At 35.9% G+C, this 18,228-nt stretch overlaps 1 protein-coding gene across 6 annotated transcripts in view; it reads right to left on the bottom strand.

Moving 5' to 3' along the window:
• Positions 1 to 18,228, bottom strand: part of CWF19L2 (CWF19 like cell cycle control factor 2) — a 169,387-nt gene that overhangs the window by 70,843 nt on the left and 80,316 nt on the right. For all 6 annotated transcript variants that reach the window (XR_002517188.2, XR_002517190.2, XR_002517189.2 and 3 more), the window contains exons 13-14: positions 5,720 to 5,932; positions 1,157 to 1,273 (exon numbers count right to left, since the gene is read on the bottom strand). Coding sequence is in view for 3 of the 6 variants with exons in the window: in XM_021926498.2 (XP_021782190.2) it covers positions 1,157 to 1,273; positions 5,720 to 5,932 (330 nt within the window). In the remaining 3 variants the exon portion in view is untranslated. The remainder of the gene's footprint in view (positions 1 to 1,156; positions 1,274 to 5,719; positions 5,933 to 18,228) is intronic.

Below are 18,228 nucleotides of genomic sequence, written 5' to 3'. Positions count from 1 at the left end.
CATCCACTTAAATTGTTTTCATCAAGCAGCTTGATTTCTTATAGAAATATAAAACATACACACTGTATTCCTAATTTCTTAAAATATTTTTGGTACTGCACTTTGCTCTAAGTTAAATCAGTTTTATATGTATGCATTTTTAAAAGGCATCCTGGAAATGTTCTAAAATAATTCTAAGAACTGAATGCCCATACTTTCCACCTTAAATTACCTACTGGCACTGGCATCCACTGCTAGGAAAACCCAAACTTTCACATCAAAAATACTTATATTCTTACTTTTGCCTGGTTGCAGATGCAATAAAACAATCTACCCTTTTAACTTTCACAGCATAAACTTTAAAATTACAAGGTATACAAGACTAAATTTCATCAAATGCCATCAAAACATCTCTTCTTTTGACATACTTATCAGCATGCTGCAAAGACCAGTCGTCTCTTGTGCAGAGCTAACTTACAATTTTCACATTTTCTAATTAAGGCTCCCTGTAGCCCCTATTCAGTTGTCTGGCATTAAAAAAATAAAGTGTTTTCTTCCTTTCTTTCCTGGTCATTATCAGGTCTTGAAATAATTCAGCAACAATTTCACCCATGTTGTGCCTTTCACTCTCTTAAAGCATCAGCCACAAAAACAAATCCGTGAATCCAAAAGCTGGGCCAGATTATGAAGGAAAAAGAGCAGAAATTAAGGCTAGTAACAAAATCACCACAAAAACACAGCAGCAGAGAAGACCAACTCTATCACAGGAAAATACGGCAACTGCTAAATATAAACCTCTGACTCCTCACATTTATTTTCGTTATCTGAAAATGTCTCTCCTTTTAGCTGCAATTTATTGGCTTACTGTGGTAAGAATGATTCTTTCATGCTACAAAAGAGGTGTTGAAATCTTAGGCTGATTTTTTAAGTAAAAATAATTATTACTTTGTCCCAGTTTATTTCGAAGATAAAAGGTCTCAAAATCTGGAGCACGCAAGGAAATAAAATGATGGAAACACCATGATCCACAGATGGATACAACTATGAAAACACACGTGTTTAAGTTTAGAAACTAAAATCATTAAATGAAGGTATAAAACCTATTGGAATGTATCACAATAATTTACAAAAATTGCTCATGAGTTTTAAAATGATAATGAACATTTATCATGCTGACCTGGATCTCCTCCCAGAGGTCTTCATCCAATAAAGTAGCTGCTCTATGGTGCTGCAAAGGGACTATCAGGCAGTGTCCCTCAGTAAGAGACCGTACGTTGGGTAAACATAAATAAACCTATGGGGGAGAAGTACAAAAGGTGAAATGTTACTGCTATTTATTCTCAGTTGTAACAGATGAACCCTTGGTAGAAAAAAAAAAAGATGAATATTTAATGAAGAATACTTAAGAATTGCTTTTGTAAATGTTAATATTTTTAAAGATATTTAATATTTTTAAAGGCATCAGGATGGTTTTTAATAAACTGAAAATTTAGAGCACAGATCTTATACATCAGACAAGGATTAAGATTAGGCAAAGAAGAGCAGAATGAATGACACAATATCCTTAATCTGAAGGAGCTAGATACTTGAAAATCCTTGAAACAACACAATTTTCACAAAAACAAAAAGACACATGGCCTGGTAATGGTCTAACTGATGCCTGTTTATCAGGCCTTCCTTCTCTGATTAGCTGAGAAAAGAGAATAAACTGAGCTAAAAGGAAGAGAATATGACCTTGGAATGACCTTACTGCTATTTATTTACAAACATCTATTACCTAAAAACTAGCGCTATTTTTCCATTATATACAAACTGTCTTTTTTTTTTTTTTTTAAAAAAAAAAAAAAGGTTAATCGGTATGTATACAGAGAACAAAAGCATTACAAAGGGCTTGATCTTATTCTTATTTCTGTTATATTTTGCTGGGTTTTAGCTAGAAATATTTTGCAAAGCAGACATTGTTTATTTAATAGAATAACTCAAATGTTTAAAACTTTGCTGAGAACAAAGTACGAGTGCACATGGATATCTACCTAAAATTACAGTAACCTCACAAACATGTTCATGAAAAAAAAGAAAAAGAAATAAAAATTAAGGGCCATGGATATGTCTGTAGACAACTTACAAGACTTAGAAAATAAAATATTTAAAGAAATGACTGAATTTTCTGCATAATCACTGAGATAAAGAGCCAGGTCCAAGTGTCAACGATAGGTCAAATGAGCTGTAATAAAATTCATTTTTAAATGCATTGTAAACATAAAAATCACCTAAATTGGTATCAAAATCAGTTTTTCAAAACAATAATAGAAACATAAAAGAGAAAATAAAATAACACCTAAATAAATCAGAACACACAAAAAGCAATACTTTTTTTATCTGACAGAGACAGCAGAGCTACGATTAACTGATCAATAATTACTGAGGGCCCAGTGTTCTACATGCTAGGGAATCAACAATGAGCAGGGACACAAATCCCTACCCATAAGGAGCTTATGGGGTGCTACAGATTGAATGTCTGTGTGCCTCCAAAATGTATACATTAAACCTTAACACCCAAGGTGATAATATTTGGAGGTAGGGGACTTTGGAAGGTGATTAGGTCATGAGGACAGAGTCCTCATGAATGGGATTAATTCCCTTATAAAGAGGCCCCAGGGAACGTGCTTGCCACTTCCACCACGTAATGACACAGCAATAAGATGGCTGTCTGAACCAGGATGTGGGACCTCACCAGACACTGAACCTGCTAGCACCTTGATCTTGGACTTCCCAGCCTCCAAAACTGGCTTCAATAAATTTCTGTTGCTGATAAGCCATCCAGTCTATGGAATTTTTTTATAGTAGCCCAAACTAAGACATGAAAGAAGAAAGACAAACAATGAAAATGTAAAGTAAAATGTATAATATGTCAGATGGTGATAAGGGGTACTAAAAAAATAAAGCAGAAAAAGGTACAGATCGTGTCTAGGGAGAAGTTAGGAAGCCCCCCTTTAAAGTTACCTACTAGGGTAACATTTGAGAAGGTATGTGAAGGAAGGAAGAGTATACACAGGAAGAAACCCCAGTCAAAGGGGAAAGCATATGAGGAGGATGCATACCAAGTGTGTTCTCCAGATTGTCAGACAGCCAGTGTGGCTAAGCTGAGAGGATGAGAGGAAGGCTGACAGACAGTGAGGTGACACAAAGAATTGGGCCTGCAGGCCTCATAGGCAACAATAAGGATTCTGGCTTTGGTCTGAAAGCCAGATCTGACTAATGTTGACTTAAAGTCAAAAAGACCACTTGCTACTGCATAGAGAAAGGGCAAAGGAAAGAGGCAGAAAGACCCATTAGGAACTATTACAGGAGTCCAGTAATAAATGATGACGACTTTAGCCAGGGTGGTAGAAATAAAGATTATGAAATGTGGTCAGAACAGGAATGTATTTTGAAATACAGCCAACAGAATTTAGAAATGGACAGTAAGGAGTGAGGGAAAGTAAAGGACTCAGTATTACTCCAAGGTCTAATGCAAGCAACTGGAGGATGAAAGTGACATTTACTAAAAAGAGGAAGACTATGGGAAGGTTAGTGTTAGCTAAAGGTAAAGGTGGAGACGGGTATTAGAATTTCACCTAAGTTTGAGATGTTTATTAGATATCCAAGTGCAAAAGTAGGTTGGATACATGCACCTAGAATTGTAGGAGATATTTGGGTTAAAAGGTGAATTTGCTAGTGGTCTAAAAACAGTAGTCATGAAATGAACAGAACATTTCAGACAAAGACATCTCTATTATAGCATTTTAAGAGAGTGTAAGCAAAAATTCTGAAAGTCTTCTGTAGTAGATTGCACAAATGCATCCAGTTATTCACTACTTCATATAACCCTTCACGATGTTACTCTGTAGCTCCTCCCATCAAGAGGTGGAGTTACAAACTGGCTTTATGACTCATGAAGGACATCACAGAACACGGTAGAAATGATGGTGGTCAGTTTCAAGTCTATGCCTCAAGAGGCCTTGTGTACTTCGGCTAATTCTGTTGGAACGAGCCTAGCTCCCATGTGAAGAAGCCTATGCTAGCCTACTGGAAGACGACAGACCATACAAAACAGAGTGATTTAAATGCTGTCTCAAGCCACTAAATTTTGGTGTAGTTTGTTTATGTATGAATGCTAGTATATCTCCTCTTCCCCCACTTAAAGGTATAAATGGAAGACTAGATAATTCTCAGGTCTGATGTACAAAGTCTTTACACTCCTGAGGTCTGAGATCCAGTAAGGGTAATACCCACTTCAGACAGCTTGCAGTTCCCAGAATGAACCATGTGGTTGTGCACCTCAGTGTCTTTGCTTGTGTTGTCCTGTACTTCCTAAATACTGCAATGTATCCTATTCCACCATTAAAATGTAGCACAAGACATACTTCTTCCAGAAAGCCTTCCTTGATAACTCCGCAGTAACTTAAATATTCCTCCTTCGTGTTCTCATGACACTCCTGCATTTATATCACTGCATTAAAATTGATCTGGTTATGTCTGCCTGCTCCCCATAAAGCTGCAAGCAACTTGAGGAGGTTGTAGGCATATTTATATTTCTAGTACCTAGCACTAGAGGCTGACAAACACTAGATACTCAGTAAATACCTGGTAAATGAATGAATTACCAAGCAGTTTTTTGTTTCTTTTTCTAAATCAAATTAAAAGTAGATGACTAGAATCAGGCAAAAATATTAAAGAATGAACATAACTCTGATTTAAGTTATAACCATGTCGTTCATGTGAAAGTTGGGAAAGGAACTTAGAAAAATAAATATAAGTAATTAGTTAAGATGGATTTTTAAAAATTATTTAATTTTGAATGGGATTTTGACATTTATCTTTCTGTTAAGTATAAAGGAAAAGAGAAGAAAAAAAAGAAAATAAATCAAAAGAAGCCAGAATGGACACTGATTAATTAACCACCTCAACAACCTAAAGATATTAAAGACTAGGGGTATGTGTATATACGTGTATGTATACAGTAAACAACATAAATAGGTATATGTATGTTTCCCAAACTATTCATTCCAGAAACTAACATTCATTCATTCATTCACTGTCTTCTACTTTTCTCACTGACTCCACTCCTGCCTTCTTTCTGCTACATCAATGCCAAGCTCATTTTTCTCCTCAGGGTTTTTCACTGACGGTCCTTCCTGAAACATCACCCATTCCTCTCTTCATGTTACTTGTCCTTCCCATTTTATGCATCTTTACTCACAGAGAAGCCTTCCAGACTACCTTGTGAAAAAAATACCCCCATCATTTTCTCCCATTTCTTCACTTTACTTGCTTTATGACGATTAATTCTTTCAAATCAGGGCAATTATTACTTTATTTACTGCCTTATTTCCCCAGGCATAAGGTCCAAAAGTCTATCCGATTTTCAACTTTTCCCCAGTGACTAATTAGGGTATGGCATATATTAGGTATACAAAAATTATTTTTTATAATATTAGATAAGAATTAAATTATAATAGAATTAAATCAGTAAGTGTTTATTGGAATGAATTACTATTATGTACTACCAGCAGGGCTAGATGCTTGGTATACAATGGAGACCAAAGTTACCTCTGTCTTCACGGAGCTTAAAAATTATTAGGGGAAAGACCCAATAAACAAGTAAAGCAAACAAAATAATAAACTTCTTCAAGTTACTCTATGAAGAAACAAAAAAGTTCTATGAGAATGTAAGCAAAGGATAATAAATACTTCTTACCTTAACACCTATTGCAACAATAAGATGCTTGGGAAATTGAGAGCTGTCAAAACAATACAGACATTTTTCCATTTGTGCAGCAAGACTCCGATGTTCAGCAATAGCCTTTTTCCGTTGGTTCTCTTCCTCTTCACCAAGACGTTCTCTCTCAGCTGCTTTGGAGACAAACATGTCATCCAGGGTGTAATAGTCTCCATCTGTTTTTCCCATAAACTGAAAAACCAAAATAACAGTAACAGAGAGTAGAAGGTCGTGATTCGGATTTTACTGTACTGTGGTATCCTAAATCAGTATCTGTAAGTTCTATGATAAAAGTCTTACATTTAAAGGAAAAGAAAAAACATGACTGATATTTGTTTGATCTTCTAGAGTCAATCTACCATCATCATCACCACAGCTAAAATTTACTGAATACTTACTATATACAATTCTGTATGACTTGTTCATGGGGGGACCATTAGCATTTTCAACTAATAGATGAGGAAACTGAATCACAGAGAGGTTGAAACTGTAACTTTAAAAATTCACGTATACACTATATAGAATGTGAAACTTTTTTTTTTTTTTTAAACCACATCTCCAGGTACCTTCTCCATACCTCCCCTAACATGAACTATGCACAGACTGAGGCTTTGAAAATACAAAAACACAAATACACAAATTTTTTTTCCTTATTTTATGTACCTCCTTAGGTACTTAGAGAGTTCTATACTGTGTACAGAAGGAAGTTCAAACTCTTGAACTTGAAAGCCAACTAAATCATACATACAAAAAGTCATGATGGTTTAAAGCTTAGATTCCACAGTCAAAATGACCATGGTAAAGTTCTATCTCCTGTATGTATAATCTTGAACATATTATTTAATTTCTCTGTGCTCTCTCTATGCCTTATTTCCTCATTTTACAATGGTTATAACAATACTGCCTGAGTATCCCTTATCCAAAATGCTTGGGACCAGAAGAGTTTTAGACTTCCAATTTTTTCTGGTTTTGGGATATTTGCATATATATATAATAGGGTATCATGGGGATGGGACGTAAGTCTAAAATAAAGTTCATGTATGTTTCCTATGTACCTTAAATGCATAGCCCTAAGGTAACTGTATATAATATTTTTAATATTTTTGTGCATGAAACAAAGTTCATGTATATTGAACTATCAGAAAGCAAAGATGTCATTATCTCAGCCATCCATAAGGAATTACAGCACATTTACATTTATGTATACCTGCTACATTGGCACATGATTGCACAGTTATTCCGTCCTTGGCATCCTTATTTCCTGACAGGCTGTCTCATCAGTTGTAGTAAGTGTCTTCCTGCATCAACCCATGAGGTTTAATTCTACTAATTTTTCAATACTATTGTAAGAGTTAGCTGTCACTTCCATCAAATAAACTTCCTCCATCTTGCAAGCCCCTCCAATGTGTACTTGTACTGCCGTCCGTCTCAGGATGACTACACTGTATCATACTCATTAACTTGTCTTTTTTTTTTCCATTCCACTGTGTTCTACTAAGTGTAAGTGACGTCCTAAAGTACTAAGTGTAATGTAAATTACTCAGTGTAATGGAAGTATTAAAGCGCTAAGTATTAAAAACAGAACAGGCCAGGCATGGTGGCTCACACCTGTAATCCCAGCACTTTGGGTGGCCGAGGTGGGTGGATCATGAAGTCCAGGAGGTCGAGACCAGCCTGACCAACAAGGTGAAACCCTGTCTTTACCAAAAATACAAAATTAGCTGGGTGTGGTGGTGCATGCCTATAATCCCAGCTACTCGGGAGGCTGAGGCAGGAGAATCGCTTGAACCAGGGAGGAGGAGGCTGCAGTGAGCCAAGATCGCACCATTGCACTCTAGACTAGGCAACAAGAGTGAAACTCCATCTCAAAAAACAAACAAACAAAAACAACAACAACAAAAAAAAAAACTACGTGTTATCATCAAACATAAAGCAATAGCAAGATGCTTGGATGTTAGCATTTTAAATGATTTGAAGATGGAGCAGTTCTATACATGTCAAACAAAGTAGATTTCATAGCATATAGTATTATGAATGATAAAGGGTCACCTGATAAAGGAGTCATAACATCAAGAGGATACATTCTGTAGATTATATAAGTTGGAAAGAAAAATTTTAAGAGGACATAACAATCCAAAAGTTTATATACCTAATAACAGAGCTTCAAAATGTGTAAGAACAAACTTGACAGAACTGCCAAATAGATAAATTCCAACTGTAATCACAGATTTTAAATACCTCACTCTCTATAATTGGTAGCACAAACAGAAAAGCAATAGCTACATAGAAGACTCGAACACACTATCAACCAACTTGACTTAATTGACATTAACAGAAATTACAGACAACAGCAGCAAAACATACGTTCTTCTCATGTGTATATGGAACATCAACCAAAACAGATGACATTCTGGGTCATAACACAAGTCTCAATAAATTTAAAAAGATTCTAGTAACTTAAAGTATGTTCTCTGAACACAATGGAATAAAAATCAGTAACAGAAATATCTTTGGAAAACTGCCACATACTTGGTATTGTGCACTCCTAAATGACCCATGAATCAACAACAACAAAAAAAAAGAAAATGAGAAATGACTTTAAACAGCAGTAAAACAAAAATACCACATATCAGAATTTGCTGCTGCTGCTAAAAGCAGAATTTAGAGGGAAAATTATAGCATTAAACATCTGTATTAAAAGACAAGAAAGGTCTCGAATCAATGATGCCAACTGCAACCTTAAGAAACTAGAAAAAGAAGAAAAAATAAAACCCAATGTAAATAGAAGAAAATTTATTTAACACCATTACTGATAGAATCAGATAAAAAGATTACTACCAAGGCATTCCTTAGAGCACACTGACTTCCTTGTTTCTACTAGCAATTTATTTTTTTCTTCCACAATATTCTCCATATTAATCCTTGTATACTTCTTGACTTTTCCAGGTTTGTCTATTTATGTAAACTGCATTGCCTTACAAATTATTATTTTAAATTTATTTTAACTTTATATCTTCATCTAAACCATAATTCATTACATTCTAAAAAATATCAGAACTGATCACTAATCATTTTCATGAAATAGTGTCCTACTACATGCTAGATATTAACCCTAATACAAATATTTCTGCAACACAGAAATTTTTATTTTCACTTGACAGATTAAAAACTGAGGCTAGGCCAGGCACAGTGGCTCACGCCTATAATCCTAGCATTTTGGGAAGTGGAGGTGGGCGGATTACCTGAGATCAGGAGTTTGAAACCAACCTGACCAACTTGGGGAAACCCCGTCTCTACTAAAAATACAAAAATTAGCCAGGCGTGGTGGCACACGCCTGTAATCCCAACTACTTGGGAGGCTGAGGCAGGAGAATCATTTGAACCTGGGAGGCGGAGGTTGCCGTGCGCTGAGATCATGCTAGCCTGGGCAACAAGAGCGAAACTCCATCTCAACAAAAATAAACAAAAATAAACAAAAATAAAAACTAAAAACTGAGGCTAACAGAAACTAAGTAACTTAATCAATATCACACCGCTATTAAAGGACAGAACCAGGAATTGAAACCAGTTGGTCTGACTACAAAACTGCAGAGTGTCTGGCATATAAGTGAGGCTTTCTCCCTTAAGAAATCAATGCTTGAAACACAGAAAGGGTATATTGTGAATACAGTCTATGAAGCAGAATAAAGAGCTACAAGAAAACTTATTTCATCTAGAATAAACATACCAAATCAAGTTAAGGTGCTTATCAGTGGGAACGCAGATATCTAGTAGTTATTTATCTTACCCAAAACATATTAACAGGAGCACATTTATACATACATAACTGTGCCTTCATATGATATAGCCCATTGTGTTTTTGGAAAGTTCATAAATGATCAGAGAACACATTCAAAACAAATAAGTCAAATGTTTTATACATGGAAGATGGTATTTCTACCCTTAAATCTAGTTTTCATGGATGTTGCCAAACCTCCTTGATTTATTTATAGTGTTTGAACTGAAAATGATAGCCTTGGCAATTAAGTCTGACTGATTCCTCAATACAACTGAAATATGGTCCCCACTGATCCAGGAACAACTAATTCCCTCCTCCTACAGCCTCAAATGATTTGCATTTTTATTCATTATCTTTTCTTTGGGCTTTGATACAAAATATTTTTAATTTATCGATCATATATACCTCTTCTATGACCTCCAGCCTACTGAATTCTTGTTATTTGACAGTAACAATCAACATTTTTTAACAGACTGGTAAAAGATAGTGGAGAATGTACTAAGCGTAAGATGGAAAAAGTGAACAAAACTGCTGGATGAAAGGAGATAAAGAAAAGAGGAGCATGAAAACATGCCTCTTCATCATTCAGACAGAATCCTTTAAAAAGCCGATTATATTATACAAAATCAATTTGGCGCACCATAAACGCAAACTAAATGACAGTGAGTTAGCCATTTCACACTCATTAGGATGGCTAGAATCAAATAGATAATAACAAGTGTTGTGAAGGATGTGGTAAAATCAGAAACCTCATACACTGCTGATGGGAATGTAAGATAGTGTAGCTGCTTTGGAAAACAGTCTGGTAGTTCGTCAAAAATTCAACATAGATTAATTAATAAAATATTAAACATACAGCTTACGACAGAGGTGCCCAATCTTTTGGTTTCTGTGGGCCGCACTGGAAGAAGAACCATCTTGGGCCCCACATAAAATACACTAACACTACCAATACCTGATGAGCTAGAAAAAAAAAAAAATCGCAAAAAACTCATAATATTTTAAGAAAGTTTACAAATTTATGTTGGACTGCATTCAAAGTCGTCCTGGGCCACATGTGGCCCACAAGCCATGGATTGGACAAGGTTGAGTTACCACATGACAAAGAAACTCCACTGCTAGATATATACACCCAAGGAAAACGAAAAAACATGCCCACACAAAAAACTCTACATGAATCTTCACAGCAGCATTATTCATAATACCCAAAAGGTGGAAACACTCTAAATGTCCATCAAGTGATGAATGGATAAACAAAATGTGGTACGCACAATGCAGTATTATTCGGCCATAAAAAGAATGAAGTACTGATACTTGTTACAACACGGATGATCTATAAAAATATCATGCTAAGTGAAAAAAGTCAGTCATTTAAAAAAACACTATTCTATGATTCCATTCATATGAAACGTTGAGAACAGGAAAATCTATAGACAAAATAGATTAGTAGCTGCTTAGGGCTTAAGGAGGAAGAGTTGAGAGGATTCGCTAACTTTAATCTGCATTCTTTCACTGTAATCAACTTTAACCATGAGAGTAACAGCTTTTAGTCAATTCTGTGAGTCCTTTCAGTAAAATATTGAACCCAAGAGTGGCCTTAGGGGCCTCTGAACTTGCAGTTGGTGTCAGGAGTAAAGGTGGTCTTGAGGACTCCCCAACATCATGTTTGGCTGGATGGTCAGGGACTTAGAACACAAATAGAGAACTGATGACAAGGAGGTCTGGGGAAGAGGTATGCAAACAGATACAGAGTGCAAGGATACTTATATCCCACATGACAATACTTATGCCATTAGCTACTTCTACCATTGTCTCAAAGCTTGTGAACAAAACAGCCATGCACAGATAAAAGTTACACATGAGCTTACCATCATGAGCTTCAACTCACCAAAGCCAACTGGGTTACATCCACTGCTGAATACCCAGTCTGCCAACAACAAAGACCAACATTGAGCCCCTGATATGATAACTGTCCCTCTGGCAGCAAGGTGAATACAACAGACCGCTTCCATCCTGGAAGGGGCAGTGCTTTCTTCTCACTGGAATAGGTACTTTGGATATGGATTTGCCTTCCTAGCGTGCCATGCTTCTGCCAAAACCCCCATCATTCTTAAGTACTTGGCTGGACAGTACAGTGAACTGTCCTTTTGAAGGTGTAATTACAAGAACCAGCCAGGTGACCACCCCTTGTAGGGCTGGGTTATGTCTTCCAGGATACAGTACATGCTCTAAGTAGCATCCAAACAATGATGATCCACAACTAGGATCCACATGTCGGGAAATCTTAGGGAAAAAATAGGAGTGACTATTACACTTTGGGATAAGCTAGCAAAATGTTTGCTTCCCATTCCTGTGACTTTAGACTCTACTGGTCTAGAGGTTTTAGTTTCAAACAGAGAAATACAGGGCCAGGCACAGTGGTTCACGCCTGTAATCCCAGCACTTAGGGAGGCCAAGGTAGGAGGTGGGAAGGTTCCTTGAACACAGGAGTTCAAGACCAGCCTGGGCAACATGGCAGAACCTCATCTACATTTTAAAAAGAAAAAAAAAAAAGGAGAAATGCTTCCACCAAGGGACACAACAATGACTCACTGAACTTGAAGTTGAGACTGCTACTTGGCTACTTTGACTCCTCACTCCATTGAATGAAAAGGCATCGTATTGGCTGAAGCGACTGATCCTTTCAAGGGCAAATTGGATTGGACTACACAACGGAGGTAAGAGGAAATATGTCTGGAACGTAGGAGATCCTCAAGGGTGCCTCTTAGTATTCTCCTGTTGCATACAGAGATTGTGTATAGTGATGAAGTCAGGGCATTTAAAGTATCCATCACTCAAATAATGTACATTGCACCCATTAAGTAATTTCTCATCATGTCCTCCTCCCACCCCCTTATTCTTTTGAGTCTCTATTTCCTATTATTCCATACTCTACGTCCATGTGTATACATTATTTAGCTCCCACTTACAAGTGAGAACATGTGATATTTGTCTTTCTGTGCCTGACTTGTTTCACTTAAGATAATGGCTTCCAGATTCATTTATGTTGTAGCAAAAACAAAAAAACAAACAAACAAAAAAAAACACAAAAAACATGATTTCATTCTCTCTTATGGCTGAAGAGTATTCCATTGTGTATATATACCACACTTTCTTTATCCAATCGTCCACTGATAGACACAGGTTGATTCCATTCTCTTTGCTCTTGTGAACGCTGCTGCAATAGACATACAAGTGTGGGTTTTTTTTTTTTTTTTTTTTTTGTTTTGAGACAGAGTCTCGCTCTATTGCCCAGGCTGGAGTGCAGTGGCCGGATCTCAGCTCACTGCAAGCTCCGCCTCCTGGGTTTACGCCATTCTCCTGTCTCAGCCTCCAGAGTAGCTGGGACTACAGGCGCCCGCCACCACGCCCGGCTAGGTTTTTGTTTTTTTTTTTTTTTGGATTTTTTAGTAGAGATGGGGTTTCACCATGTTAGCCAGAATGGTCTCAATCTCCTGACCTCGGGATCCGCCCTTCTCGGCCTCCTAAAGTGCTGGGATTACAGGCTTGAGCCACCGCGCCCGGCCTAGTGTGGGTATTTTTTTATAATGATTTATTTCCCTTTGAGTAGGTGCCTAGTAATGGGATTGCTGAGACAAATGATAGGTCTACTTTTAATTCTTTGAGAAATCTCCATACCATCTTCCATAGAGGTTGTTCCAATTTACATTCCCCTCAACAGGGCAGAAGAGTTCCCTTATCTCCACATCCTCACAAGCATCTGTTATTTTTTTTTATTTTATTTTTAATAGTAGCCATTCTGGCTGGGGTAAGAAAATATATCATTGTGGTTTTAATGTCCATTTTTCAGATGATTAGTGATGTTTAACATTTTTTCATTTACCTGTTGACCATTTGCACATCCTCTTTTGAAAGATATCTATTCATATCCTTTGCCCACTTTTTAATGGGATTATTTGTTGTTGCTGCTGAATTGAGTCCTTTGTATATTCTTGCATATTAGACCCTTGACAAATGCATATTTAGCAAATTCTCACACTGTACAGATTGTCTGTTTACTATGTTTATTATATCTTTTGCTGCACAGAAGCTTTTTAGTTTAATTTACTGCCATCTGTCTTTGTTTTTATTGCTCAGGCTTTTGAGGTCTTAGTAATGAACTCTTTGTCTAGATCAATGTCCAGAAGAGTTTTCCCTAGGTTTTCTTCTAGGGATTTTATAGTTTCAGGTCTTACATTTAAGTCTTTAATCCATCTTAAGTTGATTTTTGTGTATGTTGAGAGATATGGGTCTAGTTTCATACTTATTCTGCATAGGGCAGAACAATTTTCCCAGCACCATTTACTGAAAAGGGTACCCTTTCCCCAGTGTATGTTCTTGTCAACTTTGTCAAAGATCAGTTGACTGTAACTATGTGGCTTTATTTCTGTATTTCCTGTTCTGTTCCATTGATCTGTATGTCTATTTTTTTATGCCAGTACCACGCTGTTTTGGTTACCATAGCCTTTTTAGTATAATTTGAAGTCACGTAATCAGATGCCTGCAGCTTTGCAGCTTTGGGTTTTTTTGTTTGTTTTTGCTTAGGATTTCTTTGGCTATTAAGGCTCCTTTTCGGTTCCATATGAATTTTAAGACTGTTTGTTCTAATTCTGTAAAAAACTCTGTTGGTATGTTGATAGAGATTACAATCAACCTGTAGATTACTCTGCCCAGTACGGTAATTTTAGTGATATTAAGTCTTCTGATCCATGAGCATGGGATGTTTTTCCATTTATTTGTGTCATCAACAATTTCTTTCACAGGTGCTTTATAGTTTTCCTTGTAGAGATCTTTCACCTCCTTGGTTAAATATATTCCTAGGTATTATTTTTTATAGCTATTGTAAATGAGATTGCCTTCTTGACTTCATTCTCAGCTACACTGTTATCAATGTATAGAAATACTACTGATTTTTGTCCATTGATTTTGTATCCTGAAAATTTAGTGAATTTTTTTAAACAAATGAAAATGCAAATACAGCATACCTAAACCTGTGAGATACAGCAAAAGCAATGCTGAGAGAATTTTATAGCATTAAATGCCTACGTCAACAAAGTAGAAAAATAACAAATGAATAATAACCTATACCTCAATAAACTAGAAAAGCAAGAAGAAACCAACCTGAAATTAGCAGAAGAAAAGAGAGATCAGGGCAGAATAAATTGAGATACCTCCCCCAAAAATACTAAAGATCAATAAAATAAAAAGTTGACTCTGAAAAGATAAACAAGATTGATAAACTGCTAGCTAAATTACCCAAGAGATAAGATCCAAACAAACAAAATCAGAAATGTAAAAGCAGACATTACAACTGATATCACAGAAATACAAAAGAGCGTCAGAGACTATGATGATCAACTATATGCTCACAAACTAGAAAACCTAGAGGAAATGGATAAATTCCTAGAAACATAAAACCTTCCAAGATTGAACCACTGACCTTTCTTCCCTTTTTAACTCTTCTAAATCAGAATTTAAGTATTTAAGCATGCTAAAGATTCTTCTATTTTGAAAATTTGTCTGGCATACACATCTACTTCCCATCACAGTAACTACTAAACTTCATGAATAAATCACATACAGAAGAGAAGAAAGATATAAAGATATAATGATTTTATTAAACAGTAACTGACAACTGATAATGTGTGAGGTGTCAAATTATGACTGATACTCAGGATACAACCTTGGTTAATGTAAACTGGCAGAATGTATTTTTCTAATTAGCAAAATTTTCCAAATAGCTAAAAGTTTACCATTTAAGTATAAAAACATTTCTTTTGTAGTCATTTTGAAAGGAAATATTCCCAAACAGTGTTACAAGCTTTCCTGCCTTTTAAAATACAATTAATGAAACTTTAATCTTTTCCTGATAATACACAATAATTACTGTGATAATAATGTGTTTTAATTTAGGAATGGTGCTTCAGAATGTCAGGTGCATTCAAAATCAGAAATATAAAAGGAGACATTACAACTGATATCACAGAAATACAAAAGAGCATCAGTGACTATGATGATGAACTATATGCTCACAAACTGGAAAACCCAGGGAAAATGGATACATTCCTGGAAACATAACCTCCCAAGATTGAACCATTGGCCTTTCTTCCCTTTCCAGCAACTCCTCCAAATCAGAATTTAGCTTGGCCAGAATGTAACGCCAGTTACTTCTACGCTAACTATATCAGCAAGAGTTACATGGTTTTTAGTTACCCATTTTTTTTCTTCATTATTGGTGCTCTCTATAAAGTCTGTTGTCAGTTCTTACTGCCATAAGCTCCTTGTGGTAGTCTGTTTCTTCACTTATAATTTGATGCTTTTATCATGTTTCTTTTCTAAAACTGGATAACCAAGTACATTAGAATTATGTATAATATAAAAGTAGAGCTTCAGAGGCACCCTCTCTAGGTAATCAATAAATAATTGTTACATTTGGAACAAAAATAGAAAAGCTAGTCTACAATCCATAAACATTTGACTAGTATCAAGAGAAGAAACACAAAATGTCACACTTTTAAAACCATAATGACAAACCACAAAAAGAGACACATATGCTTGTCTTATTCTCTGGCCCACAGTGACATCCTAGCTAGAAGCAACTTTTTGAATACTGTCCCTTTTACTACTAATTATCATTTGCATATTGCATTATTATGTCAAAATATTCACAATAACTTATTACTAGAAGAAAGTAAGGACACTGATTACATACATTTTCAAAATTAAGATTTAAAACCCAACCAAAGGAAATGATTCCAACAAGAAATTATTTTTCAGAGTGGAACTAGAGCCAACTGCTGACTTGATAAAGACACAGAAGAGCAAATAATGATGTATTAAGACAGCATAATTAAAACTGTGGTGTTAGTCTTCACCTTATGTATTTACACTACATGAAATATAATATTACCTAGCTCTTTTACAAATAATTAAAACTAACTTTCAAGTGTTAGCTTTTTTTTTAGAGACAGGATCTCACTCTGTAGCCCAGGCTGGAGTGCAGTGATGCAACTGTAAAACTAGCTTTTGGATATGGTTAGAAATACATCCACATGTTTCAATTATTGACATAACTATCAAATAAGCAGCCAACAAAGTCAACAGTCCTTTGATACTCAGCCTACTAATAATTAAATAACCATTAAGTTTAAGTTCTGGGAAAAAATCGCAAGTAAAATACATCCTACTACAGGAACTCTCAGGTGACTGTATTTCTAAACTCTCAGGTGACTGTATTTCTAAAAGTTGTTCTTCTATTAAGTCATGTACCACTGCAATGCTACAAAGTCAGCAGCTAAACAGATATGCTCAATAAATCATGCTAACTAACCAAGCCTGTTTAAAAAAGAGGGGAGGGGAGTAAGACAAGATACACCAATGGAATTCCATTAAATCGTATTAAAATCTTGTGAGTTATCATGACATCAGAACCAAATTCTTTCACTTCCAGATTATCTGAGTCCCTTAAATTGACTTCTTGTCTTCCTTATTCCTCACAAAACATTTGAGAATTAAAACCAACATATTAGAGAGAGAAGTTTATGGCACAAGAATGAGTCATTCTTTCATAAGTGATTGTCTTCAAGGGAAAAAAAAAAAAAAAACCATCAGCACGGCCTGGGAAAAGAGAAGAAATCACTGAAGTTGAGTCACGGAATTGAGAAAACCTGATCTTAAACACTGAAAATGGAAGTGGATATTTCAGATGCCATAAATAGCATGAGATCTGACCTGTTAGCGACCAAAATCTAGGACAGTTTTTAATTCTACACTCTCTTACCATCTAAGTAAATAAAAATAAACTTTAATGTTGACTTTGACGAACAGGTAGCAATGTTTTTCATTAGAATATTTCTATGTCCAAAAGAATCGGGAGCATTATAAGTAAGTCCCGTCATCTTTGTTTTGTAATATAGATAATTTAACATTAAACTACTGCGAGACACAAGTACTTATTTTTTTCATTTTAGTCTGTACAATACCTTTAATAAAACTATTTAACAAAAATTATTCTTTTTTGAGAAAATTGCTATTTCATGATTTTAAGATTTCTAGTTTCTCATTTTTTTTTTCTTTTTTTTTTTTGAGATGGGAGTCTCGCTCTGTCGCCCACGGTGGGGTGCAGTGTCGCAATCCTGGCTCACTGCAAGCTCCGCCTCCCGGGTTCACACCATTCTCCTGCCTCAGCCTCCCGAGTAGCTGGGACTACAGGCGCCCGCCACCATGCCCAGCTACTTTTTTGTATTTTTAGTAGAGACAGGGTTTCACCAAGTTAGCCAGGATGGTCTTGATCTCCTGAGCTCATGATCCACCCGCTTTGGCCTCCCAAAGTGCTGGGATTACAGGCGTGAGCCCCCATGCCCGGCCTCTAGTTTCTAACTTTAGAGTTAATGGGTCATGCATATTATGCCAAGATGTATAAAAATCCTAATTCCTACCTGAATTCCTTGATAGAAAAGAGACAATGATAGGAATTAGAAGCAGGACTCAAGACTATTCTCCCATATGACATTGACTTATGTTTAATTTTATGTATTCAATGTTTAAAGTAAGGCATGAATTACAGACTGATTTTTTTAAAAGGTGCTATTAAAACCTTGCTAATTTTATTCAGGCAAGCTAATAATATGCTCGTGCCATTTGTTAAGCATTTGAGGTTCTAGTTATACAC

The sequence above is a fragment of the Papio anubis genome, chromosome 12, assembly GCF_008728515.1.
Source record: "Papio anubis isolate 15944 chromosome 12, Panubis1.0, whole genome shotgun sequence".
In the NCBI taxonomy this organism is placed as follows: Eukaryota; Metazoa; Chordata; class Mammalia; order Primates; family Cercopithecidae; genus Papio; species Papio anubis.
This window is presented reverse-complemented; position numbering and strand designations above follow the sequence as displayed.